The following is a 26,337-nucleotide window of genomic DNA, read 5'->3' on the forward strand; positions in this document are numbered from 1 at the left end:
GAGAGCCTGTGCTCTTCCTCCTCTAGACAATAACGTGTATTGGGAAGGATATTGGGTCACACTGGAAGAGGAAAGGAAGCTTCAGGAGAGTCAGGTGTTCTGAGAGGCAGGAAGTGCCCACACTGGGCCAATAAAATAACCCATCAAGAAGGTGGCAACTTGGTTGGGCGCGGTGGCTCATGCCTGTAATCCCAGCACTTTGGGAGGCCAAGACAGTGAATCACCTGAGGTCAGGTGCTCGAGACCAGGCTGGCCAACATGGTGAAATCCCGTCTCTACTAAAAAATACCAAAAAAAGAGGCCGGGCGCGGTGGCTCACGCCTGTAATCCCAGCACTTTGGGAGGCCGAGATGGGTGGATCACGAGGTCAGGAGATCGAGACCATCCTGACCTAACACGGTGAAACCCCGTCTCTACTAAAATTACAAAAATTAGCCGGGCGCGGTGGCGGGCGCCTGTAGTCCCAGCTACACGGGAGGCTGAGGCAGGAGAATGGCGTGAACCCGGGAGGTGGAGCTTGCAGTGAGTGGAGATTGCGCCACCGCACTCCAGCCTGGGCTACAGAGCGAGACTCCGTCTCAAAAAAAACAAAAACAAAAACAAAAAATACCAAAAAAAAAAAAAAAAAAAAAAATTAGCTGGGCATGGTGGTGGGCGCCTGTAATCCCAGCTACTTGGGAGGCTGAGGCAGGAGAACTGCTTGAACCTGGGAGGTGGAGGTTGCAGTAAGCCGAGATCACGCCACTGCACTCCAGCCTGGGCGACAGAGTGAGATTCTGTCTCAAAATAAAAAAATAAAAAAAAGAAGGTGGCAACTCAAGGGAAAGCTTGCTCAGCCTAGACAAACTACTTAGCTTGCTTCTTGTTAGCCTCTCTGAGAAATGTTCTGGCACTTTCCCTTGCAGACCTTCCTGCATAAAACACCCTTCCCTGCTCTCTGACCCTCCTCCTTACCCTGGAAGCAGGCTGGGGTCTCTTTGCTGAGAAACTCACCTTAGGGCATGATTTCCCAACCAAGAAGTCAGGGCCCTCTGGTATGTCCCTTTGGTGCTGAAATGTGCTGGGGAGGGGGCAGGGCAGTGAGAGAGGGAAAATGATGAGTGTGTGCATGTGGCAGGGGGATGTCTGGGAGTTTTTTATCCAATTAAACCCAACAATGGTCAAGCTTCCTCCATGTCCAGCCTTAGGAGACACAGAATCAGTGGAAGCAATATATGGCTAGTCCTTAGCGGTCTGGGCAGAAACACACGAAACTCTACATTCTTCATTTCCCAGATGGTGGAGTGGGGAACAATTATGAAAATCTCTCTCCTCCACCTGAAGCTCTGGGCTTCCAGAGAAATCCCAAAACCCTAGGGAAAGGTGGGATCCAGCCAGCCTGCGACTGCCATGAGCACGTGTGGCATGTCAGTTTTCCTGTCATTTAAGTGCTCTACGTCTCCCCTGCCGTCTCTCCCCCTCCCCAGGAGCCTGTGTGTGTGTGTGTGTGTGTGTGTGTGTGTGTGTGTGTGTGTCTGGTGAGGGAGGGGTTTCAAATGAAATCCCCTCAGCTTGGGTGGCAGGCTGGCCAGCCAGTTTGTATCTCCCGGAGTGGAGACAGGGGTTTGCACCGAGCCACCCACACTCGCTGACCTGGTCTTTTATGTGACACGCACTTGCCAAACAATCATCCAGGCTTCGAAGGTCAGTTCGTGGCCAGGGAATAGAGAGAAAGGCGTCTTTTCTTCCTTTTCTGCTGAGCCAAATCTCCCCCTTGCTTCCCCCCACCCCCCTTCAAGGTCTAGCCTAGGCCCGCATCCCTCACAAAGCCTTCCCTCCCTCCTCCAGCTGCTGCTGACCTCCAGTCCCGGCTGCGCTGGCCTCTGCTCCAACAAGCACAATTAGCACCTGACCAGCCACTGGCCCGGCTGCTTGTCCTCGCCTCTGATTGTTTCACTGTCTTAGTCATCTCTTCCCCAGCGCCTCCTCCTCTCATCTCCCCCACGGCACCTAGCATCGGTTGGGCACACAGTAGGTGTTAATAAATGTCTGTTGAATTGAAACTCAGCAGCCCCTATGAGGTCAGAACCCTCATAAGCACCCCGACCAGCAGTTTCTTGGCAACCAGCACTGGGGCCCGAGCTACAGGGCATTAGCAGTGAGGCTGCTATTACAGGACACACGAGGCTCAGCAGCCAGAGATTTGCAGGCAGGTTGGTGTTGATGAGAAAAGCCCCTGACCCTAGGAAAGCACCTATGGGATTGTGGGTACCTTGCAGGAGTTTCCTTTCTCCCCTGCAGAAGTAGTTTTCAGTCTGAGAACCACAAAGAGAATAAATTGGAAGAGAAGCCAGAAACCTCTTTGCAGCTTAGAAATCCAGGAGAGATGCCAAGCCCGGGTTGGGGTCAGGCCCTACCCTGAGGACAGAAGGCTGCCCAGGGCCTTTCCCAGCTCAGTGGGGGATCCTGGGGAGACAGGGGGCGTGGCAAACATGAGCCCTTCCACTGTAGGGGGCTATAGGGATGTATGGTGGTGTCCCTAAGAAATGCCATCCTGCCCTGGAACCCAACAAATGACATCCTGCAAGATTGCCATCTGTAGCTCATGCAGAAACCAGTGTCCTAGCCAGGCACGATGGTTCACACCTGTAATCCCAGCACTTTGGGAGGCCAAAGCGGGCGGATCACCTGAGGTCGGGAGTTCAAGACCAGCCTGGTCAACATGGTGAAACCCCATCTCTACTAAAATATACAAAAATTAGCTGGGGAAGGTTGTGGGCACCTGTAATCCTAGCTACTCAGAAGGCTAAGGCAGGGAGAATTGCTTGGGCCTGGGAGGCAGAGGTTACAGTGAGCCGAGATCGTGCCACTGCACTCCAGTCTGGGCGACAGAGCGAGACTCCATCTCAAAAAAAAAAAAAGAAAAGAAAAGAAAAGAAGAGAAGCCAGTGTCCCTTTCCCTTGAATTCACCCAAATCCTAGGCAAGACTCTGTGTGTGGGGAGGGTGGGGGGTGCATCGAGACCAGAATCTGGCCAAGGTCTTCAGGCAAAGAGAAGCCCCCAAGTCTAGGGTGCTTGATCCCCCACACTGGCTCAGGGATTTGATCCCGGCTTCCGATTACAATTATTTATATAGACGATGTATCCTCTCTCCCTGGCCCCCTCCCATACCCCTGCTCCGACTCCAGCCCACACGAAAAGGTACACGCAATCCCGGAAGGCAGGTGGTGTCTTCCTCACATCCATGTTTTCCTCACTGCCACTTCGTTGGGGCCTGGTACTAGGACTGGCTCTGAGCGAGTGTTTGCCGAATTGAATCTGAGTTTTAGGCGCTGCATTAGGCAATATCGTAAGGGCAGCTAGCACTTACTGTGTGCCATGTGCTATTCTAATAAGCATCTTTTTTTTTTTTTTTTTTTTTTTTGAGACAGAGTCTGGCTCTGTTGCCCAGGCTGGACTGCAGTGGCCGGATCTCAGCTCACTGCAAGCCCCGCCTCCCGGGTTCACGCCATTCTCCTGCCTCAGCCTCCCGAGTAGCTGGGACTACAGGCGCCCGCCACCTCGCCCGGCTAATTTTTTTTTGTATTTTAGTAGAGACAGGGTTTCACCGTGTTAGCCAGGATGGTCTCAATCTCCTGACCTCGTGATCCACCCGCCTCGGCCTCCCAAAGTGCTGGGATTACAGGCTTGAGCCACCGCGCCCGGCCTCTAATAAGCATCTTATATGTATTCATTCATGTATTTGATCCTCACCAAAGTGTTATAAGGTAGGTCTCATGTGACAGATAAGGAAACTGGGGCATACAATTGACTGGGATAACATAGCTAGTAAATAACAACGCTGGGATTTCAACCTAGACAGTCAGGCTTTAAGAACTGGAGGTAGGCCGGGCGCGGTGGCTCAAGCCTGTAATCCCAGCACTTTGGGAGGCCGAGGCGGGTGGATCACGAGGTCAGGAGATCGAGACTATCCTGGCTAACATGGTGAAACCCCGTCTCTACTAAAAATACAAAAAACTAGCCGGGCGTGGTGGCGGGCGCCTGTAGTCTCAGCTACTTGGGAGGCTGAGGCGGGAGAATGGCGTGAACCTGGGAGGCGGAGCTTGCAGTGAGCCGAGATCACGCCACTGCACTCCAGCCTGGGAGACACAGCGAGACTCCGTCTCAAAAAAAAAAAAAAAAAAAGAACTGGAGGTAGCGGGGCTCGGTGGCTCACGCCTGTAATCCAGCACTTTGGGAGGCGGAGGCAGGTGGATCACCTGAGGTCAGGAGTTTGAGACCAGCCTGACCAACATGGAGAAACCCCGTCTCTACTAAAAATACAAAATTAGCCGGGCATGGTGGCACATGCCTGTAATCCCAGCTACTTGGGAGGCTGAGGCAGGAGAATCGCTTGAACCTGGGAGGTGGAGGTTGCGGTGGGCCGAGATCATGTCATTGCACTCCAGCCTGGGCAACAAGAGCGAGAAACTCCATCTCAAAAAAAAAACAAAAAGAACTGGAGTTAAGGAGTTCAAGATTACAGTGAGCTGTGACTATGCCACTGCACTCCAGCCTGGGTGACAAAGTGAGACCCTGAATTAAAAAAAAAAAAAAAAAAAGAAAATACTAAACATAAACAAAAACTGGATGTAAGATGAGAAAATTGCGGGGGTAGGGGATATTGAAAGGATGAAGGCCAAGCTTAAGAGCAGAAGAGCAGAGGTTTCCCAGGAAAGCAAATTCCTCAGCCTGTGTCTAGCTGGGTCTCTGTGACACAGGGCCTGATTTTTGCAGGATGAGGGGCATTTTGGACATGCTATCCATCAGGCCCCTAGAGACAGACCACAGCACCCTCCTTTTTAGATCCCAGTATACGCCAGAGAAGACAGAAGCCGCTGTGTCACCACTTAGCACTAGGTGAGGGAGAGTGGATTTTGGGCCCCTAGGTTGTCCAGGGGTGGGCGCCAGTTCCTGAGCAACCACCGAGCAAACAGTGCAGCAGAGGGAGGAATGCCAGACATAGTTGCAAACAAGCCACTCCTTCGGCTCACAGCAAGAGGCTGGGTGAGGGTGGTAGTATGGAGCCTGCTTCATGGTCCCCCCCCCCCCACCAGCCCCCAACAAGAGATCCCAGGCTCTGAATCCAGCCCCAGAAACAACCACATGCAAGGTAGCCTCTTCCTCACACCGGCTGGCTGGGATAGGAAGTCCTCCCTGATAATCTTCACTGAACTCCAGAGAGCTCCCCCTAAGCTGCTCCTGTACTGGATGCACTGAGTCTGAATTAATGGTCAAGAAAGCACTTTATAACCAGGAAAATCCAGTGTAACTAACTGCAAGGAAGGACTGGCATTCTTGCCGGGCATACGTGTTCCCCGGGCATTTTCAGTGCCAAAGTCTCCACAAAGGGAAGAGCTAGAACTGTTCCCTTCACCCACCTCCAACCTGGCACTCGGGCCAGGGGTCAGCTCGCAGGGGGTGAGTCCCCAATGGGCGTGCCCACCAGCTGTTGGGGTTGAGCAGTGGTGGTTCAGGCCCTGGGGTGGTGACCTCACTTCCGCTCCTACCTCCCCACCTCCCCAGCACTCCTCCCATTTGAGGCCCCACCAGGCCAAAATCGAGAAGTCCAAGGTTAACTGTTCCTTCCCACTTTAAGAGCTAATTAAAATAATTAGCCACAATGAACTGTCAAACATTAACCCGGAGAGGCTGCAGGACCAGACAGGCCTCTCTATCACAGGCCGAGGGATGAGGGGCAGGAATCAAATGGCCATCAAATCCCTCGGCTGGGGTATGGTGGGGGGCGGGGGCGGCCCAGGAGGACCTCACTGAGCCGAGGTGCCAAGGGTTCAGGAGGTGACTCTGGTCAGGAAGGTGATGTCCAGGCATACGGTGGTGAGAAAAAGGCGTTAGGGTTAGGGTGCGGTGGACGAGCCAGGAATTCATAAAGCGGTCACCGCCTCAGCAGTCCCTCAAGCCTCCAAAGCAAGGCGCTGGCGTGAGGGGACCCCGCACGGTGCGGCTGCTGAGTCCCCTAGGCGGCGGCCCGGGAGGGAACGGGGAGGCGGGAGAGCCGGGGAGAGCGGGAACGCGGGAGCGGGAAGGCTGGCGGCTGGCTCACACGGAAACTCCGGCCCCTGCCAAGAGGTCTCTATTTTGGCGATCCAGTTCTCCAAGTCATAGGTCTGCGTGCGCGTGTAAGCGTGTGACCCTAAAGCCCTGGCCCCAGAAGCCCCGGGGGCAGTCGGATCAATCTAGCAGCTCCGCCACAGTCCGCCCCACCTCCTCTGCCCTCGGGCGCCCAGCTTCTGGGGGCCCCGCTGTCACGATCGGCCCCGTCACGGAACCCGAGCTGCTGGGGGTGAAGGAAAACAGGGGCCCCTACCCCGACTCCCCGACTCGGGGAATCCATTCCATTTCCATCCCGGGATCGAGAGCCCGGGTTCTCCAGCACACGCGCGGCGGGGCGACGCCAGGGCGGCTCGCGACACGCCGCGACTCTCCAGCCCTTCCCCGGGCCCCCAGCCCCACGCCGGGGCCCCAGCGCTCTCGATTCCGCCCTCAGGCAAACTTTTCCAGGTCCCCGAAGGCTCGAAGAACCGGCGCCATCGACGTACCTGAGGCCGAGTGGCTCACGGGCCCAGCTTGGTCGCCGGGCCAGGGTCTGTCTCCGTGGTCCCCTCCCCGCTCCGGGGGCCGAGACGCGGGTCCCCAGCCCCGCCAGCCCGTCCTCTCCCCTCGGAGGCCAGGCGAGTGGCGCCGGGAGCTCGGCGCCGGCGAAAGGAGAAGTGGAAGTTGAGCGCGGCGCCCGGTCCGTCCCCGCGGCCGCCGGGGCCGCCGTCCCCCGCCCTCCCTCCCCGCCCGCCCTTCCTCCCCGCCCGCCTGCCCCCGCCACCCCGCGCCCGTGACTCACCTCGGCGCCGGGGCAGGCTGGTCCGGGCGGGCGAGGCGCAGGGCTCTCCCACACGTCGCGCCGCCAATGGCAAGTTGGAGGGAGAGATGCAAATACCAGGTGAGACGGCGGCGCCCCTGATAAAACCGGGCGGGGGGCGGGGTGGAGCGCGCGGGTAGCGGGGCGGACGCCGGGGAGGGCCGGGCCAAGACAGGGGGCGGCGGGGGCACCCGGGGAGGGGGCGCGAGCCGGCGCAGACCTGCACCGAAACGAGCGAGCGAAAGGGGAAATTGCACTAGAGACACACACGTCCCCGCAGGCGGCGGCTGGGGCGGGCGCGAAGGAGGCAGGGCGGGAGGGAGGGAAGAGCCGGAGGGAGGGACCGACGGGAGGGACCGCGGGCGGGCGGGGTGGGGGAGGGAACGAGGGAGGGACGAGGCATCTCGGTGGAAACAGCGCCCCTCCGCCCCGGCCCGCCCGCCGCGGTCGCCAGCACGGCAGGGGGAGCCGTGCCAGGGGCCCGCGCGGCCTCTCCTTCCCCTCGCGGCTCGCTCGCGCCCGGGGGACCACGAGGCAGGGCGCCCGCAGAGCCCGCGTCGTGCCCCGCGGCCCGGGCGGGCACCCCCTACTCTGCTTCTTGCCAGCGGGCCCCGGGGCTCTCTGCTCGTTCGGCACCCTTCCCGGTTCGAAGCCCTCACACAACGCCCCGCAAAGAAATCCCTTCCCCGCGGACTCGGGAAGGTTTCGTCCAGCCCCCTCGGCCCGTGCAAGTGGAGACTTGCTTGACGCCTTTGGGCCAAGCCCTGCGCTCCACATTATTGAGCTCCTGGGGTGTGCGGGCCCCAGCGGGAGGGCGGGCCGTGCGGCGGGTGAGGCCGCGAGATGCCCAGAGGATACAATTTTGCAACGATATGCCCGACTCCGCAGAATCCGGGGCGGAACACCTGGGGTGATTGGAGAGTTTCGGCGACTTCGTAGGGAAGTCGAGTCTAGGACTCCTGCGGGGAGTTGGGGTGGGGGACGCAGGAAAGATATGAGTCAGGGGAAGGGCTAGGGGCAGAGGGGCTGGCCCAGCAAGTGCAAAGACAGCCAGAGCTCGGGTGCTGGAAGAAAGCCCATCCGTACCTTTCTTCCCCTGTCCAAAGCCAGGCTGCTCTACTCCACGCGCCCACTTGAAAGCCACTCACGCACGCTCCCCTTCTATCTCCCCTTTGCCCTCTCTGACCTGCCTCGACATCAATATCGCCCCCTACATGGATCTGCGGATAGGAGGCTCTGGAGAGAGTCCGCTGGGAATTGTTACTCTGTATAGTTCCACGTGGCCTTATTGGGGGTGGGGGGCAGCCAGACCTAAGCCTTGGCAGAAAGCAGCAAGACTAAAGGGGCCCCAGGGGATGTGGGCCTTCTAAAGGACTTCAGGTTGAAGGACCTGCTCAGCCTCCAGCATCGGCCTGCTTCTCCTGCCTTGGGAAAGGATAATCCCAGGCGCAGGACTGGGGGACAGGAATGGTGGTGGATGATGGCCACAAAGGCGGCTGCAGATTACAAGTTCCCAGGGAAAGATCCTGTGGCTGGACTGGGGCGCCGGCCCATGAGACCTCCTGGGTACTCGGAATCAAGTCCCCAAAACAAGCACTTTGTCTTTTACAAGCGGGCATGCTTTTCCCAGGGGATTCCAGATCCTGGAGACACACGGTTCTCTGCTGGCCTCTCATCCACTAGGGTGCCCTCTCAAATTTGGGGTAGGTTCCAGATGTCCCTAAGCCCTCTTTACCTTGACTTTGAAACTCACGAATGGACACACACGTCTGCACACGCGCGCGCACACACACACTTTCCCATTTTGCTAAGAGTTCAGTGGTCTGTAACCTCAGACAGACCTGGGTTCCTATTTCAGCTCACTATTTACCAGCTGTGTGACTTTGGGCAAGTCACTTAAACTCTCTGAGCCTCACTTTTCTTCTTTAAAAACAAAACAAAGCAAAACTAGGCTGGGCGCGGTGACTCATGCCTGTAATCCCAGCACTTTGGGATGCCGAGGTGAGTGGATCACTTGAGGTCAGGAGTTCAAGACCAGCCTGGCCAACATGGTGAAACCCCATCTTTACTAAAAATACAAAAATTCACCTGTGTGTTGGTGCGTGCCTGTAGTCTCAGCTACTCAGGAGGCTGAGGCAGGAGAGTCACTTGAACATGGGAGGCAGAGGTCGCAGTGAGCTAAGATTGCACCACTGCACTCCAGCCTGGATGACACAGCAAGACTCCATTTCAAAACAATAAATAAATAAAATAAATTATTTTTTTATTTTTGTTTTTTATTTTTATGGGTACATTGTAGGTTTATGTATTTATGGGTTACATGAGATGTTTTGATACAAGCATGCAATGTGTAATAATCACATCAGGGTAAATGGGGTATCCATCACCTCAAGCATTTCTCCTTTCTTTGTGTTATATACAATCCAGTTATACTCTTTTAGTTTAGTTGATTTTTTTTTTTTTTTTTTTTTTTTTTTGCCCAGGCTGGAGTGCAATGGTGCAATCTCAGCTCACTGCAGCCTCTGCCTCCCAGGTTCAAGTGATTCTCCTGCCTCAGCCTCCCGAGTAGCTGGGACTACAGGCATGCGCCACCACACCCGGCTAATTTTTGTATTTTTAGTAGAGACGGGGTTTCTCCATGATGGTCAGGCTGGTCTCGAACTCCCGACCTCGGGTGATGCGTCCGCCTTGGCTTCCCAAGGTGCTGGGATTACAGGCGTGAGCCACTGCGCCTGGCCTTAGTTATTTTTAAATGTACAATAAATTATTGTTGACTGCAGGCACCCTGTAGTGCTATCAAGTACTAGATCTTACTCATTCTAACTATATTTTTGTACCCATTAACCATCCTCACTTCCCTGCCCCCAGCCTCGCTTTTCTTATTTTTAAATTGGAGACGATACGAACCTACCTCCCAAGGCTGTGGCAAGGACTGAATGAGATTAAAATGTCTATGGCGGTGTCTGGTGCCTAGTAAGTCTTCAATAAATGTTAGCTCTCTTAGTCGTCATGTTCATCTTCATTTCCCTTTCTCAACCCAGCTCTCAGGAGAAAGTATGACAGGGCCAGGGCTGAAGTTGCTCAGGACTAATGGTGGATCCCTCCGGTGAGTGAATGTAGTTTGAACCAAGGCTGAAGCCTCAAGGCAGCACGCAAGGAGAGGTTTTCCTTTTGGGAAGGGCAGGAAGACAGGTCGGCACTGCCAACCAGCTCATGGTGACTGGCCCTAACGCCTGCCAGCGCCCTGCAGCCCACGGCTTGTGGGAATCCCATAAGTTCCCACCTTCCCCAGCCTCTCAGAACTAACCACAGCCCCATGATCTGCGCATTGCAGCCAAAACAAGCCCCACCCACCTTGATGAAAAAGGCTGACCTCGCTTTGGGGAGCCGTGGGCCACCTGAATGACCTTCCTGGCTGCCCTTCTCCTTTCCCACACGGCTCGCCGCTCTTCCACTTACCTGCTGGGTGAGCCCCAGCCAGATGGGGCCAGCCAGGCTGAGATCACCACTCTCCTGACGACAGCCACGCTGTTTCTACCAATGGCTCATTCCCTGACTTGGCAGGAATTCCCCTTCTCGAGTTGCCCATGGATGCCCAGCCTGCACCATGAGCGGAGCACTCTGAGCCTTTCTCCTTCCAGCCCTGCTTCCCCCAGTCTCCAACCCTGACTGGGTGGTCTCAAAACTTCAGTCCTGCAAAGAGCAGAGGGGCCTCTGTGTTGCCCACAGCCCATGTCGTTCCACCTCCCTACTTGCACACTCAACTTGTCCTTCCACTTTAACAGCCTTCAGTGACCCTCTTTGTCTCCTTCTTCTTTTTTTCCAGAGGCAAGGTCTTGCTGTATTGCCCAGGCTGGAGTGCAGTGGTACGATCATAGCTCGCTGCAGCCTCCAACTCCTGGGCTCAAGCGATCCTCCCTCTCTTTGGCCTCTGGGGTAACTGGGACTACAGATGCACGCCACTATGCCTGGCTAATTTTTGTATTTTTTGTAGAGACAGGGTTTTTCCATGTTTTCCAGGCTGGTCTTGAACTCCTGGGCTCAAGTGATTCTCTCACCTCGGCCTCCCAAAGTGTTGGGATTACAAGTATGAGCCGCCATGCCTGGCCTTTATCTATTTTTTCAAACAGTGCCTGATAGGCCATGTTTTCCTGCACATCACCCCAGGTTCTTTGGAGACGAGGTGGCTGATTTCTCCCTCCCTCTGCTCACTTAACTCCTTGTCCTCAACAAATTCTATTCAAACTTGTGGCCAGAGCAAAATACCACAACGCCACAGTTTCTGTGGCCAGAGCCCGAACATACCACCATAGACACATACTAGAAAAGTTGCCTATTGGCCAGGCACAGTGGCTCACGCCTGTAATCCCAGCACTTTGGGAAGCCGAGGCGGGTGGATCACCTGAGGTCAGGAGTTCAAGACCAGACTGACCAACATGGTGAAACCTCACCTCTACTAAAAATACAAAAATTAGCTGGGCATGGTGGTGGGTGCCTGTAATCCCAGCTACTCTGGAGGCTGAGGCAGGAGAATCACTTGAACCCGGGAGGCAGAAGTTGTAGTGAGCCGAGATCATGCCACTGCACTCCAGCCTGGGTGACAGAGAGAAACTGTGAAAGAGAGAAAGAGAGAAAGAAGAAAGAAAGAAAGAGAAGGAAAGGAAAGGGAGGAAAGGAAGGAAAAGGAAAGTTGCCTATCGATCAGAATTTTGGAACGAGGAGTGTATTCAAAAGCTGGGAGACAGGTTATGGTGTAAAAGGAAGCCTCCCACCTATAAATCTGAGAAGCCCCCTATAATCCTTCCTATAAAGCCAGTACTCATTCTTCTGTTGCATTCAATAACCCCAGGTTTGCCTCTGTTGGGTTTACGTGACAAGGCCATGGGTATCCAAGTGGCATGCAGAGATCTCCAAGTCAAGGTTGTGTCTGGTCAGCATAAGCAGTGTTTGTTCTAAAAAGCTTGTTGAATAGCTGCAAAACAGAATTCCTTTCTTCAAGCAGTGCCTGATAGCCCATGTTTTCCTGCAAATCACCCCAGGTCTTTTTTTTTTTTTTTTTTTTTTTTTAGACAGAGTTTTGCTCTTGTTGCCCAGGCTGGAATGCAATGGTGCAATCTCAGCTTACTGCAACTTCTGCCTCCCAGGCTCAAGTGATTCTCCTGCCTCAGCCCTCCTACCTCAGCCTCCCGAGTAGCTGGGATTACAGACGCCTGCCACCATGTCTGGCTAATTTTTTGTATTATTATCATTTTGAGATGGAATCTTGCTGTGTCATCCAGGCTGGAGTGCAGTGGCAGGATCTTGGCTCACTGCAACCTCCGCCTCCCAGGTTCAAGCTATTCTTCTGCCTCAGCCTCTCGAGTAGCTGGGACTACAGGTGTGTGCCACCATGCTCGGCTAATTTTTGTATTTTTAGTAGAGACAGGGTTTTACTGTATTGGCCAGGCTGGTATTGAACTCCTGACCTCGTGACCCACCCGCCTCGGCCTCCCAAAGTACTGGGATTACAGGCATGAGCCACCGCGCCTGGCCACCCCAGGTTCTTTGGAGACAAGGTGGCTGATTTCTCCCTCCCTCCCCTCACTTAACTCCTTGGCATGTGGATCTGTGTGCAACATGGGCTGGTTATACCACAACTTTTCTTCACCGATGACGGTCTGTTGCCTTGGCCTATATTGGGGGTGGAGGTGGACTCAGGTTAAAGCACAGGCATGCAGATGAGAGGATGGAGTTGGTAGCCACTTCCCAGATCACAACTTTCATCTGCACCACCCTCAGAGGCTGGGAGGCATTCCTGACTGGGGCTCTTGGAAAGCCACTCGGTCCTTGCAGCTCACCCTGCTGAGTTTACAGTTATTAAAACAGTTATACATTGGCCAGGCACGGTGGCTCATGCCTGTAATCCCAGCACTTTGGGAGGCCAAGGTGGGCGGATCACGAGGTCAGGAGATCGAGACCATCCTGGCTAACACGGTGAAACCCCATCTCTACTAAAAAATACAAAAAATTAGCCAGGCATGGTGGCGGGCGCCTGTAGTCCCAGCTACTCGGGAGGCTGAGGCAGGAGAATGGCGTGAACCCGGGAGGCGGAGCTTGCAGTGAGCTGAGATCATGCCACTGCACTCCAGCCTGGGCGACACAGCGAGACTCCGTCTCAAAAAAAAAAAAAAAGAAAGAAAAAGAAAAAAGAAAAAACAAACAGTTATATATTTCTCCTCCCAGCACCATCAAAGCCCCTACAAAACTTCAGAAGATCACTGGCTTTCACCTGTCGTCAAGCTGGACAGCAGCTCAGGAGGGCTGGCTGCCTGGAGGAGATGATGCCGACACAGGAGGCGCTGCTGGCCGTGAGTAGGTGCTCGCCACGTCAACCCTGAGCGTGGTGGCTGCTGGGAGGCATTACCCCCCAACCCCCGACAGCTGGGGAGTGGGCCTGTTGTTTGGGAAACAGATTCCGTGTTCTTCAGGAGGGCCCTCTGGGATGGTGGGAAATTTGGAGGGTGGGGGAGATGGAAAGACTCAAACGTGTGGTTCATTTGAAAAAAAAAAAAAAAAAAAAGTGAGGATGAAGTGGCTTTGGGCAGAGTCAGCAAATGAGATGAGGGCAAGCGCCCTGAAGTCTCTAACTCTACTGATCCCCAACCTCTACCTTGGAGCCAAAGCTCAGCTTGCAAAAGTCCCTGGGACCAGGGCAAAGAGCCCACCTGCCCTGGGCTCCTATCAGAGGCAGTACAACATCCAGGGGTTTGGGGCCACTGTCCAGTGGTGCCAGAGTTAACCCCTCAGCCATGAATATCTGCTGGCCCAACGCCTGTCCTGCGTCGTCTCTTTGACCTCTGATGTGTCCTCAGAGTGAAGCTGGGGAGGCCCTGGCCTTGGCTGATCTCCCCACAGCTCCGTGCAGGCGAACCAAGATTGTCAACACAGGGAGGTTTTGCCAGAGCGAGCACAAAGTGAATTTCTGCAGGCCCTTGAGTATGCTGGGGGATGGGGACACAAGTAGCCATCAAGCTGGCATCTCTTCCTCAGATGGAGAAGAGACCCAGGGGAAGGGAGGGGCCTCCAGTCACACTGCACAGGGCTCTATGTATTATATAAAGTGAATGCCACTGCCCAGAAGTGTGCAAGGAGGTGGCAGTAAGGCCAGATTCTGGAGAGTTGGGGAGGGCACTTGGAGAGGAGAGATCAGGAGAGGCTCAGACTGGGACACCACAGTGGGACCATGGGGCCTGGCCCCAGGTATCCAGGACTAGGGATGAGGTAGGATGGGGGAGTAGACGTCTATGAGGGGAACTCATTAGACCCCAATTTCATCCACTCTGCATTCTCCCAAGGGGCAGGCCCGGGCTGAGGTTTGTACCAGGAGGTAGACAATTCTGCTCTTTGGGATTGCCACAATCCACTGGGAAGTGAGGACAGGCCTGAAACATTTGCTAGACAGAGGCATAGCAGAGGCCCAGTGGAAATGCAGCCACTCTCCGGTTTCCTCACCCTGCCCCCACATCAGGGTTGAGGGTGGTTGTTGTTGAATGCAGAAAAATATAACAATGTGTATAAAGGTGCAGTATGAGTCACTTCACGGAATGTCTAGGCCCCTTTGCTGGCAGCAAACAAGCTTTCCAGCCCTCTTTTGAGGAAGCCATCCAACTTGGCGGCTGCTGCTGGTTTGTGTGTGTGAGGGTGTGTGAGTGTGCATGCGGGTCTGTGTGCAACATGGCTCTCTGGGCCTTGCCTGGCTATGTGCATGTCTGTGTGGGTCTCACAGAAGTGAGTGAGGGTGTAACTGTGTTCGGGGTGTGCGTGTGTGTGCATATGCGTGTATGTGTGGGCTCAAGTCTTGGATGTCAGGTCCCCTTGTGCATGCGTGTGTGTTCGTGGAGGGCGTGTGCATATGTCTGTCTGCGAAGCAGTATGGTATGTGAGCCTGTGTGTCTCAGGGTGTCTACGTGTACATTTTTTCATCGTCACTGCCAAATTATCTTCCCATCTCTCCCCTCACAAAGAGAAGGGCTGACCGAGTGGAGCTAGCAATCCAAAAGGGAGGCGGCCAGGGACGAGAGAGGGACTGGAGGGAAACCAAAGCAATTCCACTCTTCAGAGGAACGTGTCAGCCAAGGATGAAACTGAAACCGAGACAGCAGCTCAAAGGCACCAGACCCTGGGATCGTCCAGGGGCTTCGGTTCCTCCCACTCCCCCACCCCCTCCAGCCAGCTGTGGAGATTAGTCAGCCCAAAATTCCCATCCCTGCAGCCTTAACTTGGGGTTGAGTTTGTGATGCTGAGTTAGAACTTGGACCCGTGGTTAGCACGTGACCCCATTAGCTCCCATTATCACATTAACACAAATTAGTATATCAGATCCTCTCCTGGTCACCTAGGGGGGCTTGGGGAAGAGCTCACGGCTCAGGTCCTGCTCTAGGAGAAGAAGCCGGTGCCGTGGCATCAGGAGAGGGCACAGGCTGAGACTGCAGGTCAGGTTGGGGACAGAAAGAGGGGGCAGGGGGGCGTTAAGCTTTGCTGATCTGATCTTTTTCCTCGGTCATGCTCTGGGAGGAGACACCTTGGGGAGGGGGCTGGTAGAAAGGAGGGGGCTTCCAGGAATAGCTGGGCACCGCCCTGTAGGAAAAAGGCCCGGGCTCTGAGGTCTGGGCAGGAGACAGACGGTATTTCTCCTGGCACACAGTGAGACCTGGGAACGTTTAGGATCCTTTGGATTCCCCCCGCCCCTTCCCTTTCTTTATGGAAAGTCTTTAGATAACTTTCTCAGATGGTTTTGGACACCCTGAAAGCAGGAGAACTGGATGGACTGAGAGGGGAGGAGAGGCACCCAGAATGCTAGCACAGGGTGCAGCTTTTATTTCTTGGCACAGAAAAGAGGGACACACTCTGCCCATAGATTTTATGTCAAGTTGTATCACAGAAGTGGCCACTTCAGCTTCTGGAAAGGGCGGGGTTGGAGCCCCCAACAACTTTTCCCCACAGGTTCTGGCCACAAGGTTATTTTTGTGCCTTAATATTCTCAATATGTTAACTAAACAGCCACCTCATAACCACCAAGCACCACAAGGATGTCCAAGGCAGCATCATGGCTTCTAGAGTTCAGGGCCTGCAAGAAGTTAGGACAGGAAGTTCTATCTATGAAGACAGAGGTTGCAAGCTTGAGCCCCAGATGAGCCTCTTAGTTTTTTGTTTTTGTTTTTTTTTCTTTTTTCCTTATATAGCTGCAGAAGACCGGGTTGACAAGCACGGAACACCTAACTGTCCCTCTAGATCCGGACTTGAGCAGAGTCTCTACCTCTCATTTTGGCCGAGCAGAGTGTCAGGCTGTGCCCCAGCCTTGGCCACAGTCTGCATCCCTATGCTGGAGATGCGTTCTAAGTCTCATGGGAGCCAGGCTAGAGAGTGGCTGTTCAGGGAAACCCACCCCCAACGCCTCAGACACGACTCACAGTTTCCATTCTACTGCCCGAGGGTCAAGAGCGCCATCCCCAGAGAGCAAAGACCGCCCGAAACCGCAATCCCTTTGCTGAAGTTAGGAGCCGCCCGGGGCTCTGCGGGACCTGGGAGGTGGCTCGAGAGACTTTGCAGAAGCGCGCAGGAACCAGCCTCCGACCTGGGGTGCTCGGCCGCGGGGCTGATCTCCGTACTCTCCCGCCACTGGGGTGGGAGCGCGTCCTTCTCTCGAGTTCGGGGACCGCCCGAGAAGCAGCGGGGGCTGGTGGCCTTTTCCTCTCCACCCCCTTTCTGGGCTCGCGCGCCTTCCAAGCCCCGATCCTGGTGGGGCTGAGCGCCCCCACCCGCCCAGCAGTGCCGGGCGCCTCTGCAGCGCCACCTGCACGCGGAACGCGGCGGCAGCGGCGGGAACTGGCGTCCAAGGAGGAGCAGCAGGAGGAGGAGATATCGGCTCCTCTGCCCCCAGCTTTCCTCGCTGGCACGAGGCCTCCCTTCGGCGCCTCAGCCCCAAGCGGCCTGACCAGCCCAGCCCCGAGCCTTGTCCCGCGCCCTCCCCGGCGCAGGCAGCCAGCGCCCCGAGCTTCCACTCCTGCTGCTGCGTTCTGAGCGGCCTCCTGCCCCGGGCGCCTCTTCTGGGGAAGCAGTGAAGTCACACTGAGCCCGATCCGCTGACTCATGAGAATGAGACTCTTCCCCGCTCCCCGGCACACCCTTTGAAACTTCCCCTCAATCCTTTTTTTCTTTTTCTTTTTTTTCTCTTTTTTGCTGGAGTCTGGGTCTTTCGCCCAGGCTGGAGTGAAGTGGCGCGATTTCGGCTCACAGCAACCTCTGCACCCCACCCCCGGGTTCAAGCGATTCTCCTGCCTCAGCCTCTGGAGTAGCTGGAATTACAGGCGACCACCACCACGCCCATCTAATTTTTGCATTTTTAGTAGGGTTTCACCATGTTGGCCAGGCTGGTCGCGAACTCCTGACCTCAGGTGATCCGCCCGCCTCGGACTCCCAAAGTGCTGGATTCCTTTCTTTCTGTTCCCACCTCCCTTCCTCCTCCCGTCCTGACAGGCGAACTGGGGCGGCTCTGGGCTCCCCGGGAAGGATTCGGTGGGGCAGCTGGGAGGGCAGTGGTGGGTGGGAGTCCCCATGGAGACCTCTGCTCCCCTGTTCCAACCTGGCCACTTGTGCTGTTCTGGGGGTGCACAGGGCCAGGAGGGAATTGCATGTTTGCAAGATTGGGCAAAGCTCTCACAAAGGTATCCCTTTGTAATTAGCCACTGCATTCAGGGAGTGCCTGCCCAAGGGAAGGGGTCTGGGGATCCCCTTCCCTCTTCAGAACCTTGGGACTGCCTGGGGGGTTCACCTGGAAGCTGATGGCTTGTCTTTGGAAACACCTGTTTTAATGAACAAGTGAGAACACAGGCTTGCTTCAGGCGGGATGTGGAACAGCTTCTGCCACTGAAGGGACAAGTGTGGAGTGTTCTGAGCCTTGAGCTGTTCTGGACCCCAGCAGCAAGTCAAGCTGATCATCTGAGAGGTCACTGGCCCTTTCTCCTGGAACTTGATAGTGGACCAGTTCAGGATAGGGTGGGGGTGACTTGGAGGCCCAGAAGTCTGGGTTTTCATACCACCCCCTTGTGCTACTAGTTTGAGGGCAGTGGAAGGGATGAGAGGATTGGATTGTCTCATCACCTCTCCACTGGGGTGGGAAACCAGAGTCACACCCTGGTTGCTTAGAATATTAGTTTCCACAAGCTGCCTAAGGGCCTCAGGCCCAGGCAGGGAAGGCTTCAAGCTGGAGGAGCCCTGCTGGCCTCTGAAACACCTAAAGCTCCCCTTTCCTTCTAGAGAGGCATAGTCCTTAAGCACCCTTTCCCACCCAGCAAATCTGGTACTGGATTGGCATTGTTTCCCTGTGTGCAATTTCCTTTTGTCTGTACGGTAAGCCAAAGCTGGGTGTTGAAGTTTGCAAGCTTCCTGGCTTGCTTGTCACTGCACTTCAGGGTACGGCTCTGCCAAGGCCATGGTCAATATGGAAATGGCCATGGACTAGGAGCAAGGGGGGTGGGAGGTAGAAGGGCTGGTCTCAGGGCTTGGGCTTATATGGCACGAGGGAGCTTTTCTGAGCTCCCACCTTAGTATTAGGTTGAAAGCCTGGGTTATGATGGCTGTCCACAGAGCAGTTCTGTAGGGCATGTTTGTTGGGAATTGGGAGCCCATAGGAATGCGTGTGCTAGGATCATGGCTGACAGTAGTCCCACTGTCAAGCCTTCCTTGGGGGAAATTCTGGGTTTGAAGCCAAACTTTAGCTTAGGGGCTGAAGGATAACCCGTTTCATGGAGCCCAGTTTTGAGGCTGTCAAACTCTCCATGGAGAGGAAATAAGATAATGTACAATGTACAATTTCTAGGGGGTCCCAGGTCCAAATGTAACTGGGTAGGTCAAAGAAAAATAAACTATAAACAAAAGCCATAAACTAAAAACAAAACAGAAACCAGCAAAACTTGTACATCTAGTAGAGCCAAAGGGACAGCAGAGGCACTGGGAGATGGCAGTCTCTCTAGACCTTAGAGGTAAACAGCAACTGAGAGATGGAGAGATGAAGAAAGTCCCATGCAAACACCGAAAGACTGTTGCATACACAGGAGGTCAGGGCTGAAGGTGAGAGATGATCTAGTCTGTTCTCTCATTTTACAGATGAGGAAGCAGAGAGCTCAGAAACTAGTTGCCCAAGGCCATCCAGGCAGTGAGCGGCAGCACTGCAGCTGAAATCCGGAAGAGTATTCTTTTCACTGTGCTCCTCTGCTTTGGGAGAAAACACACGGGCAGGGAGCAGCCCCTGGAACCCGAAGAGGAAACACAGGGAAAAGGGAAACAAGGGGTGGCCAGGCACGGTGGCTCACACCTGTAATCCCAGCACTTTGGGAGGCCGAGGTGGGTGGATCACCTGAGGTCAGGAGTTCAAGACCAGCCTGACCAACATGGTGAAATCCCATCTCTATTAAAAATACAAAAAAAATTAGCATGGTGGCAGGCACCTGTAATCCCAGCTATTTGGGAGGCTGAGGCAGGAGAATCGCTTGAACCCGGGAGGAGAAGGTTGCAGTGAGCCGAGATCACACAACTACACTCCAGCCTGGGTGACAAAGCAAGACTCTATCTCAAAAAAAAAAAAAAAAAAAAGGGGGGCCGGGCGCGGTGGCTCAAGCCTGTAATCCCAGCACTTTGGGAGGCCGAGACAGGTGGATCACGAGGTCAGGAGATTGAGACCATCCTGGCTAACACGGTGAAACCCCGTCTCTACTAAAAAATACAAAAAACTAGCCGGGCGAGGTGGCGGGTGCCTGTAGTCCCAGCTACTCGGGAGACTGAGGCAGGAGAATGGCGTAAACCCGGGAGGCGGAGCTTGCAGTAAGCTGAGATCCGGCCACTGCACTCCAGCCTGGGCGACAGAGCGAGACTCTGTCTCAAAAAAAAAAAAAAAAAAAAAAAAAAAAGGAAAACAAGAGGGGAAGACTGCAGAGATTCCGAGAGGACGTGGGAGAATGAAAGATCTGAGGAAGAGTGAAGAGGGAGACGTGTAATCTCTGGGTGAAAGGAATGTCAGCTCCATCCTCTAAGAAGCAGGGCACTCTCCATATTCTTTCCAAAGTGATGACAGAGAAGACACAACCATAAAACGGGGGAACTACGATTTGGTCGGTGAAGAAAAAGCCTAGAATAGGCCAGTCACAGTGGCTCATGCCAGTAATCCCAGCACTATGGGAGGCTGAGGTGGGAGGATCGCTTGAACCCAGGAGTTTGGGAACAGCCTGGGCAACAAAGTGAGACCTCATCTCTATTTTTAAAAATGCCTAGAATAGATAGAACAGTAAAGCAACTGGTGAAGCAATGAAGTTCCAATCGGAACTCACATATCATACTCCCAGCAGTTAGGTGACACTGATAATCCCTGTTGACTTGTCTGTGGCCACCACTCAGTTATAAAGCCATTGAAGGAAGACAGGGACAATATATTACTCATCTTCCTATCTCCAGAGCCTAGTACAGTACTATGGCATGCATTAATTGCTCAGAAAATGTTAAAGAAATGAATACATTTATTTGTATATTATTTATAAATTCAATACCTGTGCTAGGTGCTCCCTGAGAAGCATCTTTGTGTTGTACTGCAAATGCCAAGACATCCTAGGCTAGGCGAATTTCACTGGGGTCTCTGCCTGATAGTGGTCCTCCAGAGGATATTTTGGCTATTTGTGTCCAAATTGTCAACCCCCTCTGGTCAAAGACCAGGAACACGGAGGTCATACAAGTTGGGTTTATTGCTCATTGGGGCAAGAAAGAAGGCACCCCATGGGGGAATCATGACATGCCTCAGGAAGAGGGCGCTAGAAAAGACTTAGAGGATTCAGGTCGGGTCAGGGGATTTGGAGGAAGGTTTAAGGAAGTCAGGCTTTGTTCTGGACTGGATGCTGGTGATTCTGTGATTGGACTGAGTATCTTATCAACTCAATCTTATCTAAGAGGAGGGCAGACAAGAGCGAGGCTGAAGCTGCAATTGGTAAGGAAGCAGCAGCTACTCAGAAAAACCAGGATGGGGGTGGGGGGTGTTTGGTCATTTTCAAGGTTCAGGCAATGTTCACGTTTTCATCTGTTCACATGATTATGCAGCGGTCTTGTTTTTGTCTCAATCCACCACGGTCACAGAGTAGCCTTGTATAATGCTGATGTCCTATGAATGTATGTTCAGCAGAACACCCAGATCTAGCCGTGAGTGCCAGGCCAGTTGGTAGCAACAAGTCCTGGCCGACAGTACTGGGCGAGCTTCCAGAGACGCCAGGGGCTGCTTTTCTTTCTGCAAATGTTCATTTTGAGAGGATCTCTGGTTCCCATCGAGGGCTTGGCAGTCCAGTATCTAAATATTTAGACCCTCCCTGTCCTCTTTGACCTAGTCACACCCATATGTAGAACCAGCCAGGCAGGGGAACGTCATCACTGGCTTGGGCTGAGTGTATCTGTGTGTGGTTTTGTGTGCGCGTGTCTGTGCCCGCCAGGAATTCCCTGATAAGATGGGAAAGAGACCAGAGGCAGTCTTACTTCACCTCTGGGCCCAGCAGAACTTCCCCTCTGCCCAGAAAGCAAGGCACTGGGAGCGAGTCCCAACAATCTCTAGGGCAGCAAGGGTGCCTGGCTTTAGGTGGAGTCAGGGAAGGACGTACAGAAGGGATGTGGCAGCGGCCAAACTGGAGAGGAGCGGGAAAGGGAAGGGGCAGTGGGGGAAGGGAGGGGAGAGTTCCTTTGTATAAATGGGTCTCTTGAGAAGCTGCTGATTTTCCTTCAAGGAAGCAGCCTGCAGTAGGTCACTGTGGAGTCCCACCCCCAGCCCTTTCTGTTTAAAGCCTCTTGTCTCCAAAACAGGCCCTGTTGATTACAACAACAACAACAAAAATCACAAATGTTGACCTCATCCTTCACTAAGAGGCTTAATCTAACCCCTTTCCAATCAAACTTCCTTCCTTCCCTCAGTTCCACCTCTCCACCTTTAAAAACATTAGGACACTCCCTGCTGTGGCTTACAGGTAGCCAGGCAGAGGTTAGGACCATCACTAAGTGGTGCCAAGGACCATCTGATACCGTTTGTGAAATGGCCAAGGAAAGCGAGGTTGAAGTCAAATGGGTGGGCTCCAGATGCCTGCTCTTTGGGCAAAGCCTGCCTCTTCTTCCCAGGGTGGGACTAGCCCTGCACCGCACTGTGGTGTGGTCTAGCTGATCACAGACCAGGTATTGAGGGCCAAACCCTGACTGGCACTGCTTGTCTGTGGAGTCAGAAATCAGACCAGCCTTGCCGTGGCGAAACCCCACCTCTATTAAAAATACAAAAATTAGCCGGGCGTGGTGGTGTGTGCCTGTAATCCCAGCTACCGGGGAGGCTGAGGCAGGAGAATCGCTTGAACCTGGGAGGTGGAGGTTGCAGTGAGCCGAGATCACCCACTGCACTCCAGCCTGGGCAACAGAGCGAGACTCCATCTCAAGAAAAAAGAAAAGAAAAGAAAGAAGTTGCAGCCCAGGATCCTCAGGGGCTTGGGCAGATTAAATGCATCCTGGGGTAAGTGGCAAGTTGTGACAGTGAGTGAAGTGGTTATGATCTGAACATCCTCCCATAAACAACCTGAATTACAGATATCAGAGGCTACAAGACAGAGGTGCATTTTTAGTCAGCTCTGTTATCTAGCATCATCCAGCCAACTGACCAAGGACTTGCTCAGCACCTCACCAGGGTGCAGCATATGGTCCCCATCCTGAGAAGAAAACATGGGCTCTGCTCTGAGACAGCTGCCAATTCCTTTAGAATGACTTAAAGAACAATTACACTCAAAGGTGCTAAGTGCAACTGGAGTTCAGAGAGAAATCATGCATGGGCACTAGTCCAACTGGTACCATGCCACCAAGGGAGGACTTGATGTAGGCCTTGAAAGATGAGCAGGATTTGGATAGGTAAAGGGAGGAGGGATGGCGTTCCAGATGTGAAGAGCATGAACACAAGTTTAAAGGTGGCAATAAACCAGGTGTGTGTGTGTGCATGTCTGCATTAAAAGTCACGGGGAAGGTGACACAGGCAGAGTGGGCTTAGTACTACAGGAGACTTTGAACCTGATGTGGTTGGTGACAGGGAGTCACTGTATATTTTTAAACAGGGAGGGGACATGGACCAAGTGGTGGTTTAGGAAGTGGCCTAACAGCAGTGGTTGACTCAGGATGGCTGCTGTGGCTGATCTCTCCATTCCTGGCATGGCCACAGTACTTTTTGTGTCCTTCTATGGACGTAGCTCATTGTATTGGAGTTCTGCATCCATGTGTCTGCATTCCTCACCGACATCAGGTCGTCCTTAAAAGCAGTGGCCATGTTTTATCCATCTTCCTATTCTGACATCTACCTAGCTCAGAGTAGGCACCCAATGAACACTGATTAGATGAACAGATCATTTAATTTCAATCCACTGAATTACAATGACATACCATATAAGGATAACTACTGTCAAAGAATTTGACAAAACTGTATACAACACTAAAGCAAGACAAATCACAATTTGATCTTTTCTTAATGATTTGTGGAACACTAGGATCTTAGTCTTACCCCCATCTCGGTAAGCAGCAATTACTGCTGTATAATAATTTCTATATCACAGGATACTAGATGAGTTTTTTTTTTTTTTTTTTTTGAGATGGAGTCTCGCTGTGTTGCCCAGGTTGGAGTGCAGTGGTGCAATCTCCGCCCACTGCAACCTCCGCTTCCCAGGTTCAAGCAATTCTCCTGTCTCAGCCTCCTGAGTAGCTGGGACTATAGGTGCACGCCACCATGCCTGGCAAATTTTTGTATTTTTAGTAGAGATGGGGTTTTACCATGTTGGCCAGGATGGTCTCGAACTCCTGACCTCAGGTGATCCACCTGTCTTGGCCTCCCAAAGTGCTGGGACTACAGGCGTGAGCCACTGCACCCGACTCTAGATGAGTTTTCTACATATGGATTTGGATATATCATTTGGATATGATCACATTCGACTAAACCTGTATCCATATAGTATTGCACATATAGTATTGCATGGTATACCTATACTGCTAATTCTTATGGTGGAGATTTGGCCTGTTCTCCCAGAGTTCAGAAGGGATTTGGTTGAAGCTGAAACTGCCCTTAATCAAACCCAATATTAAAAAAAAAATCCAGACTAGTGGTAATTTTCTTTTTATATACATGGAGTTTCACAACAGGACTCTTGAAAGTAGTAACAAATTCCTCTTAAATAAGATTTGACGTTTTTAGGCCGGGCACGGTGGCTCACACCTATAATCCCAGCACTTTGGGAGGCTGAGGCGGGCGGATCACCTGAGGTAGGTAGCTTGAGATCAGCCTGACCAACATGGAGAAAACCCATCTCTACTAAAAATACAAAATTAGCCAGGCGTGGTGGTGCATGACTGTAATCCCAGCTACTCGGGAGGCTGAGGCAGGAGAATCACTTGAACCCAGGAGGTAGAGGTGGTGAGCCTAGGTTGCACCATTGCACTCCAGCCTGGGCACCAAGAGCAAAACTCCATCTCAAAATAATAATAATAATAATAATAATAATAATATTTGATTTTTAAAAGTTAAGCAATCTAAAATGCCAAACAATGAGTTGACTTGTGAAACTCTGAATTGTATTCCCAGGAAATAATCTGTAAAGTGAGGTATGCCCATAAGCGTATTTTAGAAAAAAGGAGCTTAAGAGAGGTCTGGCATGAGGACAACAGGCAGAAGAGTCAAGAGATGATGGTCCTTCCACGAGTCCGTCTCCAGGTTTAACTGTGAAGCACCAGGTCTCTGAACTCAGATTTGTAGTAAGTGCCCTTTCTGTCCCCTGCAGGACCCAATCCAGTTCTGGGACGGGAGTTGTTCCAGGTTAAACGGAGTCTATTCCATACATTTATTTGTTCACTAATTCGACGATGATCTATGAAGCACTTAGTATGAAGCAGACCCTGTGCCAAGCTCTGGAGATAAAACTGTGAGCAAGGCCTTAACGTCAGGGCTCCTGCTTCCAGGAAGTCATGGGCTAGCAGGGAGACACATACACAAGGATGAGGCTTGGAAGGCTGGGAAAGTCTTCAGAGATAGTGAACTTCCTGAGAGGAGAGGAGGGGAGTCGAGTGTTGTGGGCCGAGGCCACAGCAGGTGTGTGCAAAGAGGTCTGGAGGGATGAGGGAAGTTTGGAAATGAAAGGAGTTTCACGGGTGGAGTAGGGCACGAATACGTGGCTGACAAAAATCCTGCCCTTGGTGGGTGCTGCAATTTGCTTGCTTTCTAATAGGTTTTCCTCCTTCACCCACCTGCCCCCTTGACAAGAGAACAAAATTTAATTTAGAAGAATCAGAATTTATTTCACTATGTGAACATTAAGAATTTGCCTACATAGTTGAAAATATTCACAAAGGACTTGATCATTCACACTTATACACAGAGAAAGTCTGCAGAATAAAAAAATGCTCCTTTACCCATCCGACCCCTCAGGGGTGGCAGAGGGTTTGCCAATTCCACTGCGGGGCTTCAATCTTCATGAATGTTGAATAGTTTGGCTACTTCATTGAGATCTTCATGCTGCTCACCGTCCTTAATGATCTGAGGGAGAGAGAGTAACAATAGGTCCCTAACTCACTCCATGTGCGTTCAGGCCATGCCCACACAATGGGGCCACCTGGGGCAGTCCCCATATCACACTGGGAGGGAGGTGTGGGAACAGCTCTCTGCTAAACCCAAACAAGCAGCCTGCCAACTCCCAGATCACCCAGCCAAGTCCCAAGTGAAAAATAATGTTCCTGAGCCAAGGCTATACCTTTGTTCTGCTTAGGCACAATTTGACCTGGGGGACAATGCATCTCAGGGCACCTGATGAAGTTACAGGAGTGTTTCTGAGCCGTACTTCCCATCTTCCTCTAAGAGTTATGACGGGCACCTACCTTCCTTGCTATTGGCATTCGGTTAAAGATGTTCCATAGCACAATCCCCACGACCACTTTGTCCCTGAGGTAGAAGATGACACCTTTGCCGTAGTCCTCCCCCTGGACGGGGGCCTGTGGAACTGCCGGGGTGCTGGGAGGAATAGCAATTTCTGAAGCCTCGGACTCTGTCTCACTCTCTGATCGGATACCAGTTCCTGTGGCCAGCCCCCAAAACAAATAAACATAGAAGCAAAATCAAAACTTCAGTTATTATGAGCCTGGGAAATTCTAGAAGCCAACAGTCTTTCAAGGCCTGCTTCAAGCTACTTCTAGAGGATTTGTTTCTCTATGCCCCCTCAGTAAACCCTGGCCTTCACCAGCCCCTCTCCAGTGACAAAGCCAAGGAAAGGTCTTCCTTGCCAGCTCCTGGGCACAGGGTCAGTCTGACCCAAAACTTCCCTCCCTTATTATCTCATTTTAAATTCATGCTATGAATATTTCCTGATATCTGGATTTCTTCAAA

At 52.9% G+C, this 26,337-nt stretch overlaps 3 protein-coding genes across 7 annotated transcripts in view; 1 reads left to right on the forward strand and 2 right to left on the reverse strand.

Annotated features, from left to right (window-relative positions):
* The window catches only part of ELF4 (E74 like ETS transcription factor 4), a 47,482-nt gene extending 40,337 nt beyond the window's left edge, over positions 1 to 7,145 (reverse strand). For 2 of the 3 annotated variants that reach the window (XM_050777461.1, XM_050777458.1), the window contains exon 1: positions 6,580 to 6,750. The gene's annotated coding sequence lies outside the window, so the exon portion shown is untranslated. Of the gene's footprint in view, positions 1 to 6,579; positions 6,751 to 6,875 lie in introns of those variants that run through there. The other variant, XM_050777459.1, reaches the window with a different exon arrangement.
* The window catches only part of RAB33A (RAB33A, member RAS oncogene family), a 227,423-nt gene that overhangs the window by 146,157 nt on the left and 54,929 nt on the right, over positions 1 to 26,337 (forward strand). The gene's annotated exons all lie outside the window — the stretch shown is intronic.
* The window catches only part of AIFM1 (apoptosis inducing factor mitochondria associated 1), a 409,113-nt gene continuing 408,011 nt past the window's right edge, over positions 25,236 to 26,337 (reverse strand). For all 3 annotated transcript variants that reach the window (XM_050777463.1, XM_050777462.1, XM_050777464.1), the window contains 2 exons: positions 25,833 to 26,029; positions 25,236 to 25,494 (listed from right to left, as the gene is read on the reverse strand). In XM_050777463.1, the coding sequence (XP_050633420.1) occupies positions 25,423 to 25,494; positions 25,833 to 26,029 (269 nt within the window). In that variant the 3' untranslated portion in view covers positions 25,236 to 25,422. The remainder of the gene's footprint in view (positions 25,495 to 25,832; positions 26,030 to 26,337) is intronic.

This window comes from Macaca thibetana, chromosome X (assembly GCF_024542745.1).
Source record: "Macaca thibetana thibetana isolate TM-01 chromosome X, ASM2454274v1, whole genome shotgun sequence".
In the NCBI taxonomy this organism is placed as follows: Eukaryota; Metazoa; Chordata; class Mammalia; order Primates; family Cercopithecidae; genus Macaca; species Macaca thibetana.